This window comes from Carassius gibelio, chromosome B14 (assembly GCF_023724105.1).
Source record: "Carassius gibelio isolate Cgi1373 ecotype wild population from Czech Republic chromosome B14, carGib1.2-hapl.c, whole genome shotgun sequence".
Taxonomy (NCBI): Eukaryota; Metazoa; Chordata; class Actinopteri; order Cypriniformes; family Cyprinidae; genus Carassius; species Carassius gibelio.
The window spans coordinates 19333624-19343284 of NC_068409.1; the positions used below are offsets into that span (position 1 = coordinate 19333624).

The 9661-nt window shown below is 37.3% G+C and overlaps 1 protein-coding gene across 1 annotated transcript; it reads right to left on the reverse strand.

Moving 5' to 3' along the window:
- Window positions 1–7447: 7447 nt before the first annotated feature.
- LOC127971840 (neurogenin-1) lies at window positions 7448–9207 on the reverse strand. Its single transcript, XM_052575091.1, has 2 exons — window positions 8803–9207; window positions 7448–8693 (listed from the first exon to the last, which is right to left on the reverse strand). Exon 2 carries the CDS (start codon window positions 8681–8683, stop codon window positions 8057–8059), a length of 627 nt encoding a protein of 208 aa, XP_052431051.1. The 5' UTR covers window positions 8684–8693; window positions 8803–9207; the 3' UTR covers window positions 7448–8056.
- Between the last annotated feature and the right edge of the window lie 454 nt (window positions 9208–9661).

Below are 9661 nucleotides of genomic sequence, written 5' to 3' on the forward strand. Positions count from 1 at the left end.
TAGCGTTGGTGCAGGTGCAGGGTCATGGAGAGATTGAAGACGGGGGGAAAGGTTATCTTGCGTAGCACTGAGAGGGGAAAAATCACATCTGTTTATCCAAAGCTGTGGCTTGGATTGAATTTCCCTGATTTTTATCTGGAGTCTCGGAGGAGCTGCCTCTCCAGTGGGAGGGGGGTGAAAAAGCCATCTATTTGCAGGGAATCAAAGTTTGCGTTCCAGCAGCTGCATGGCTTCGCTTTTGATGGAAACTTTCCTGTCGCCGTGGGCTCGGGGGCATGGGTTGTTCCTCTGGCCCTTGAGGGAGATGGAGGGGGCAGGTGAGGTGCAGGTGACAGTGCGTGGCCATACCGGTGCGAGCTGCTCCTCCTCTAGCGGTGGCCACTCCAGTCTAATCAGACAGCACTTAACACAATCTGCAGCTCTTGTAACCTGCTGCCCTCCACTTTAAAGCCACTTTGAGATGCATCCGTTTCAAGCGCAGTGCTAGTGTATTGGCATATTATGATAACATCATGTGACTGATAGCTAAACGAGACTGCTATCGAAGTAAATTAATTGTTTTAAATTCATTAAAACAAATTCATTAGATTATATATGCTACCATTCAAATGTTTTGGGTCAGAATGAGTCAAAAACATTTTTGTTACTTTTTATCTTTTTTTTTCTATTTCAAATAAACCTTTGTAATCATTTTCACAGTATTGCAGTTTTATGGTATTTTGATAAAATAAATGCAGCCTTGGTGAACATTTTATGTTTTTAAAAAAGAGGTACACATTAAAGGAAGGATTAAATTGGATCCACAAATATTTATATGTATGTATAGTTAAGTCAAGTGGAAAAAAATAATGTAAACATTCTATTTTTGTATATATAAAGTTTGACACACACACTAACACATATATAAATAATAATATACTGTGTGTGTATATATATATATATATATATATATATATATATATATATATATATATATATATACAGTATATAATGGCAAAATAGACTATGTTTGACAGGTGCAATATGCCAGTGTGTCACCGGCCTAAGGTTTTCAAAAGGCATCACGCGAGTGTGAACATCACTACAACTAGGAAAAAAACAATATTGTAATTCAAACGCAGCTCCCGTCTGCATTTAAACAGACCTTTGCTCTTATTTCCGATTGGTCCAACGCTATAACGAAATCTGAGCAGGTCTAAAAACTAATATAAAATAATAATAATATATATATATATATATATATATATATATATATATATATATACATATAAAACATATGCACATGTACAGATATTACTATGGGGATTTTGTTATAAATGTATGTTCATCTAGAGAATGTACGTATGTGAAATATATGGCCTTATAGGTAACATATATGGCAATATAATTTTTGATATAGGAAGATCTGCTCCATATATTACATTTCCACAAGGGAGTCCACATTAAAAATTTAGAATTTGTCCTTTTAAACATGTAAATAATCAAAAATGCTTTAGGAACAAAATAACTTCCTGTTAAAGAAAAAGTCAATTTGTGACAAATGTCAACTCTTTTGTACAGATGATCCGATTGCTTCCAGTAAGGCTCAAAATGCACCGTAGAGTTTATATTATCACATGAAATGAGATTTGTCATATGGTCACACGTGAAAAAGTCTTCACAAAGGTACGAATGGGGATGTATGCATGCATGTGTGTTTAGAGGCTGAGGCAGAATGTAGGTGTGTGTTGGCGGCTTTCCATTACAAATGAAGACAAGATATCTTTACATACTGCAGGCAGCCACTTGGAACCGGCAGCCCTCGGGCAAGGGCCCTCTGTGTCTTTGTCTGCCTCTCGTTCTAAAGTGAACTCCTCAGGATGGCTTCTTCCTCGGGTTATGGGTGACATATGCCTAATCTACCATAGAGGAACATCTGCACTCGCTGCCTCAGTACAGGTGTATGTGCTTCTCAAATGACTGAACCAATGAGGCGACCACTGCGCCAATGCATTATGGTGTCGCCAAAGCACTAGATATACAAAATACAACCACTTTGCATTAGTGAGTGGTCACTTAAGACACAAGAGCCCAGGTGCTTTGAAAGTTCAGACGTATTTTTCAGCTGAACTCTTTGAAACCAAATTAGTAGTTTAGATTTGTGTATTTTCTGAATATCAATTTGGGCTTGATAAGATTTGTAGTCTCTTAATCTTGCAATGGCTGAAAAAATATAGTGAACATTTCTGAAGTATTATTGCATTTTAAAATAACTGTTTACTATTTGAATCTATCTTAAAATGTAATTTATTCCTGTGATGCAAAGCTGAATTTTCAGCATCATTACTCCAGTCTTCAGTGTCACCTGATTCTTCAGAAATGTTTCCAATAAGCTTATTTGATGCTCAAGAAAACATTTATTTTTAATATCAGTGGTGGAAACGATTGTGCTGCTTGGAAACCATTATACATATTTTGTGCATTATAGTTACATCTCTTTACTATCACTTTTGATCAATTTAATGCATCATTAAATAAAATATTATTTATTTCCAAATAAAACAAAACAAAAACGCAAAACAAAACAACGACTTTTTTTTTGGCTGAACATTTTAACATTTACCCTTCTGAAATTACATTTATTTAAATAATAGAATTTATTAATTTGTCCATCTTCTTTTAAAATATCTGTTTTGATGTACTCATATGTAATCTTAAATTTAAATCTAATAATACAGACAAAATACGAACCTCTTGATATACAGATGTTTACTTTGAAATTTAAACAAACAAACACAAATAAATAAATAAAATGATTTAGGGGCATAATAATACCTCACATTTCTTACAGTATGAATTGCACTTCTCAGTGTTTGTCAAAGCACCCGCTGAATTTGCTTTCTTCTGCATTTGCAAATCAAAGCGATGACCTGCTGGAATTAGCATCCCAAAAAAGCGAGTGTTGATTGAAGGAAAGGTTTGTATGCTTTAGGCTAAATTCACCATTATGATACATCCATGAGAAAGCAGCTTTTGCTCCTAGCAAGAAATAAAACACTAATGGACTCATTTCCACCTTCATAAAGTCCAGTGGAAAGCACAAAGAGAGGATGCTCAAAGTGTATGACAGGATGAGTCGAGCAGCCTGTGGCAGAATACAGTTGGCCGGGATTGAATCCTCTGAAGAAGGCCAAGAGGTCCTTTGACTTTTGACATTCCGGGCACTCGGTGGTTCCACTCCACGGACAAGAGAAGACAAAACAAAGGTTGAACCGTCGTAAAACTGACTGTAGGAGGATTCAGAGGGAGGGTCTGGAGAAGTGGGGCTTTAGTTCTAACAGACAAAGCATATAAAGTGGGTTTACAAATTGAGAACAATGTTCAGGAATTTACAGTGTGATCAATACTCTCCCATTGTGACCTCTGAAAGAAGCGAATGAAAGCCCTCTCTGATGGCTTTCTGTTGAGCTAAATTGTTTTAACTGGAATGTGGATGCATAAAATCTACCTGTTAATGTAACATTTACTCAAAATCTACAGTAAAATATAAAACATCAATTCCAGGATCTTCTTTGCTTTTCAGAGTACATGGCCAGAAAAAGCAGTTTTTGACACCTGTCTCCCGAATCAGACTTAAACTAATCCTCTATTTTCCAAACAAACCATTAGCTTCCCTAATGATCCCGTGCTGCTGTTCTCAGTGACTTCAGCTCCATCAGAGCACAGGGTGTGAAGGTTTCTGTTTAGGTGCTAAAGGGAAGGATTGCACTGATCTAAAGGTGAGTTTTGCAGAGGGCAGGACCATGCCATTTTCAGCACTCATCTGTTAATCTCTGTTTAGGAGAAGGCCCCAAACAGAATTAGTCACAGATCTCCAGGGTTCAGGAGAGCAGCCTACAACCCAAAACAAGCAATCAGGCCTGCCTGAGGAAAAGGAAGAATCCAAGCACTGCTTCTGGTCAAGCCTTTACATTCTGGCCATCTTAATAAACATTAAAAATGCCTAAAACTCTGCACATTGAGGCATTTCTTCCTTAAGCCTTATGAATAAACACCAATTGGTCTTCAAATATATAGGCCTATGTAAATGCATTTTAGTATTAAGTATTAAAATTTACAGATATCTTTATATTGCTTTATATTTATTTATTTCTTGATTTAAATATCTCCTCTCATCTCTTAAAATGTAGTTAATGACAAAGATTATATAATATAAATGGTTTAAGTTAACTTTATAAATGGGTCTAAAAAACAATGATTAGCTTAATGTACAATATGAAATAAGGATTAAAATTGAATAAAAATAAACTAATTTGAATTCAAATTAAAACAACTGAATAACTTATGTATATAATGGAACTTTATTAATAATATTATTTTAAGAGAGAGAGAGAAAGAGATCAGGGAGAATTATTATTCATAATAATATTTAAACAATATATACATATATATTTATTTTTTATTATTATTATCATTATTTGTATTTTTTGTAGTATCTTTTCAGAGCTAAAATTTCTTGATCTCCTTCATCTTATAGAATGCAATTCATTTGCAATTCTTTTTATTAAAAATATCACATTTCATGTAATCTAATATTTCCATCACGCTTTATGATATGATCATGATCTTTTTAGTTTTGGCTCCCTAGGCTGTCTCTAATCCCCTTCCCCTCTTTTCCACCTTCTGTTTGTCATTAACTGGCAGTTATAGTTTAATTGGCCCTTGCTTTGAGCTTTTTGTGCCTTCGTATGACTCTCTGGGGTCTCTGGTTAAGTTTCCACTGAAGAGCCTCGTCCATCTTCATGCTGATTCTTTCTCCTCCTGCTGTGGGGCGATTTTCTCCTCTTAGTGATGCTTCCTCTTGAGCTTTAGAGACAAGACAGATGCTGCACACTACTCTCCAAAATGTTGAAGTATTCTTTATAAACATCACAAGTAAAATGAAAGCATGAGTGTTCGTATTCAACAAACATATTAATGATGAACATACAATGAATGCAAAAACCCACTAACCAATGTATTTCATCTTTTCTATTGCAGCCTGGAAATTCTAGAAACGTGAAAGGTTCTCAAAATAGAAAAAAAGTCTCAGAGATGCAAGCAAATTTTATATTTTAATCTTCATTGTAAAACATTATCAAAATATCATACAATTTTGAATCTACAACCAGTCTTAAAAACTACTCAAAACATGATTAAAGTGAAAGAATTACATCCATTATCCTCTTTTACTTCACTGCATATGTGAAGGAATCTTGAGACGGAACCAGTTTTTCCCCCTTTCTTTATGTTCAGCTAAACTATAGCTCTACATCTTTTCAATCACTTTTCACTGAAGTGATACAAGTGATATTTCTGACAGAAGTGAGGTCAAGTATATGTACCTCCCAAGGCATAATGTCTGTCTCTGAAGGGCTGCGATATGTAGCTGTGTGCAAATAGCTGTACAAACATGAAGGCTGTTTTGATGTTTTTGTGATCGTTGACATGGGAGGCCATCTCCTTGGGAGGTGAGGGGTCTCCTGCCCTTGTGTGACCTGTGACCCGAGTGAGCCCTTCTGCACTGATACAGGCTTTCAGCCCTTAGGGAAGGGGGAGAGAGAGAATAGCACTCATCTGTATGAGTTATTCTTTTATCTTTGATATTCTCTGTGTTAAAAATGAAAAAATGTTCTAAAATACAAATATATGAACCGTCAACCAACTTAGCCATCAAGAAAATTTTAAATCACAGTTTTCACAGAAATTCCAAAATACTGGCACTTGCTAATATGATAATATGCCCTTCATATGTGTAGTTGTGGATGGTGTGTTAAAGAATATAATAAAGAAAGAAGAGACTGCAGGTGCATTTCTGAGGGCAGCAGTTTAAAGCTTATGCCGCTGTGATTGAGAACAAAGAGATGTAGTCATAATGTCAATGCAGACATAAATTGTGAAGGAAAAGGCGCTGTTCTTTGAAGTCCAGTGCTGATTATTACTTTTGTGAATGAGCTACACGACTCCGCGTGGATGTTTGATGTGCGGTGAAGGTCTGTAAAATGAACTTCTTGAGAGGGTGATAAAAAATCATGCCTGTGCCCCTTTTTCAAGTTTCAGCTGGCATGCGCCCTTCCCCGAGGCTTTCAGCACGCGCTATTATACTTGTCTATCCCCGACACGTGCAGATACAAGAGCCTTGGCTGGACCTCATGCGGAACTCCCAAATAGAGGATTTAACCTGAACCCTTTCAGAAACCAACTGATCCACACATACACAACGTGCACGGAATAAAAACTCTCAGGGAGCCAAATTGGATGTAGGATTGTCTGCATGAGTTCCAAAAATAAGCAGAATATATTTCTATAATTTGCAGAATTCTATAATAATTTGTATATCTATTTTTATTAAAAAAAGAAGTGCAATGGATTAAGGAATGTTCGTACATCTGATTACTATCTGAACTCACATATGATCGTAAATGAACTGGTGTTTTAGAAACTTCTATCATTGTTGACATTTTTAGAAAATGATGTAAAACTGCCCAAAGTGTGTGCTTGTTGACTTACTGTTATCAAACTGTATTTTATGAGAAAACAAATTTCATTAAATATAGGCTACAGTGTCATAAAACGGGATTTTTTTTTCAAATAAATAGTAGGCTATGAATTACCTTTTAACTGACTGATAAAATATTTATCAAGATAACAGTTATAATTTTAAGGTACGTTTAGGCTATATTTAAAATCCACTTACAGTATTAAGCACTAAGTATGAATCGGTTATTTTGAATCATTTGAAATATTTTATTTATTTATTTATAGCGTTGTTTTAGTGCCAATTTTTTTTGACACAGTGCCATTTTTTTGACACAGTTTTTGTGAACTCTAAGTCACAACGTGGCCTTCAATTATCCACCTGTGTTATTATTCATACATTAAAATTAACAAACAGACCTCAAATGGGTCGGTATCCTACATTTTCATTATATAATTTCATAAATTTTAATGAATTATGTTTCTTTTGTTATTATTATTATTATTATTATTATTATTATTATTATAAAGGCTGCAGAGTGGAACTTTGAAAGACCATTGACGTCACGTGCACTTGTAACAATAAAGATTTACAATGTGCACATCAGTTGACGTTTATATTTTTGAGATGACTAAAACTCATTTCGATGGTTTGATGTAATCAAGCGCAACCGTGTGTAAAATATGCATTAGCAGTTTGCTTGACAGATTAGATGATGCGTCGACTTTGTGTCTCCGATCTATACCCATGCACCTGCTGCATAACCGTTATTTTATTCGCTGTGACCCAGAGTGACGCTTCAGTGGATGTGCTCATTAATGATGTCCATTATGTTGTCAGACATTGCTATGAGTTGTTTATGCATCTCAGTCACATTAAAAAGAAAGAAAAAAAACAAGCACATAATTTTTTTTTGTAAAAAAACATTATATTTATTCGTACAAACACGTTTGCACCAGATTTATATTTTGAGGTAAATACATAATAGAATAAATCTCTTTATATACAATAAAAATACAATAGCATAGGAAAGCAACAGGTTAAATAAATAAAACAAAAAGAAAGTGGTGGGAAAGCAGTCGTAACTGTACTCTGCTTCGGATCAGCCAGACAGGAGAGGTTTCTTCGGGTCAAAATATATAATGAGTAAGGCCAGATCTTTGTCTTGTCCATTCAGTCTATTGTCACAGCGTTGAAACTGAATTTTCACGCTCGTTTTTCTGCTTTATCGCTCTACAAATTGTAATATTGACTTTTCACCTTGGACTGCAAAGGCCAATCTGTCTTGGTTTAAATTATCATTTTCTCTAACAGGCGTTTAAGGTCATGCTCCAAAGAATGCGCAAAAGTGCAAAGGTATCGGAAAAGGCATCAATATCGGTGACAAAACGTACAAAAATAAGAACATTCTCATCTGTGAACTGTCGTTAAGGCAAACAGTGAATACCTAATGTTGTGTGCTCTTGGTTCTATTAGAAAAGTAACAGCAAAGTCCTCTGATTTTACTCTACACGCTTCTGCACACTCTATACAGACATGATAAGAACGCTTTGAGTCACATTAATAGACGCCAGGCACGAAGTTGTGGTAGCTGTAAATTACATTAGTCTGCAAGTATCCAAAATCGTCCATGGCTGCGGGGCTGCCCGGGTCTGAATTGCAGTAAGACGGGGATGAAGACGAGGAGGATGCTTCGGATGGCCAGGAGCAAGAGTCCCCTCCGGGGCTGGGCGCATCTTTCATGCAGCTTAGTCCTGGCAGCAGCAGGGCAGGGTCTCTGGGCTTGCTCTGCCGCTGGTCTGCGATCCGGATGGTCTCGGAAAGCGCCCAGATGTAGTTGTGAGCAAAGCGCAGAGTCTCGATTTTGGTCAGCTTCGTGTCGTCGGGAAAGGCAGGCAGCACGCTTCTCAAGGCATCCAGGGCGTCATTGAGGTTGTGCATTCTGTTCCTCTCGCGGTCGTTGGCCTTCATCCGGCGGTTCTTCTTCACCACGTGCACTGTGGCTTCGTTCCTGGCGCGCCCCCTGCGCCTCTTTTTCTGCTGGAGCTCGGCTGGAGACGCAGGCGGCTTGCCGCAGGAGGACGCGGGGGACGCGGAGTGGAGGCTGCTGCGTGAGTCCTCATCATCCGTGTGCGTAAAGGAGTAGTCGCAGCTTGAGGTGTCCATGTCGGAGTAGACAGTCTCCATTATTAGTAACCTGGAGAAATAGCAAGATTCAAGTTAGGAATACGCGAAAAACAAGCTCAGAAATTATTCCAGGTTATCTGCGTGCAGCACTGAGGCTGCTTAATCCTGCCAATACACACCTTATGTGGACTGGGAGATGAAACTGGGTGCTCGAGGTCTTGCAGAGTCCTGCAGATAGTTTGTGTTGAAGTTTAAGGCACGCGTCTGTCTTGCTCTTACCCCTCAATCAGCTCGTGCGAGCTTGTGAGCTTGGCACACGACTGGCCTCACCTGCCTTATATACCCTGGTGAGACAATGGACGTACCCCCCTCGCTTTGGCATTTTTGTTAAGGATGAATGAATGGTTTGCATCAGGTCTGCCCCGTGCCGCACGACCATCTCATTAGCATAATTTATGCCCGTTGTTTGTTCGCCCTCTGAAGCGTGCCTGTAATCACCTCTGGCCAATCAGAGAGCCGGAGAGCTGGCCAGCCACGCGAGCAGAACTGTTGCTATCTGTCCAGCAAGCCCAGTTTAACTTAAATCTCTGGAGGAAAATGAAAAGAAATGACAACACAGAGTGGCCCGAGGATAGAAGACAAGTTTTTTATTTATTTATTTATTGCATTTTGTTCGCTAAGCAATACACATAATTATTTTGGTTTGATGCAATATTATAAATGTGACTTTTTAAAAACACATTGTTTATTCCACACAACTAAAACAAGGTCAAACGTGTTTATATTTTAATACTTCAACATACAAACTTTTTTTTATTCGTTTGCAAAAAGTGTACTTTACTCAGTGTTGCCTATGTTACCCAACCGTTTATGTCATTATGATATGTTAACATACCAACCTATTAGAGTTGATAAATCTTTTACAGAATATAACAGTTCTACCCACACAAATAAAACACTAACTATTTTATACTAAACAATACAACATGCTTGCAACATAAAATATGTACATAATATACAATGTATTAAGAACAGAAA

Bases quoted from the DNA above. Each gene is read 5' to 3' on its own strand.
- LOC127971840 (XM_052575091.1), bottom strand. From the start codon at position 8,683: ATGGAGACTGTCTACTCCGACATGGACACCTCAAGCTGCGACTACTCC.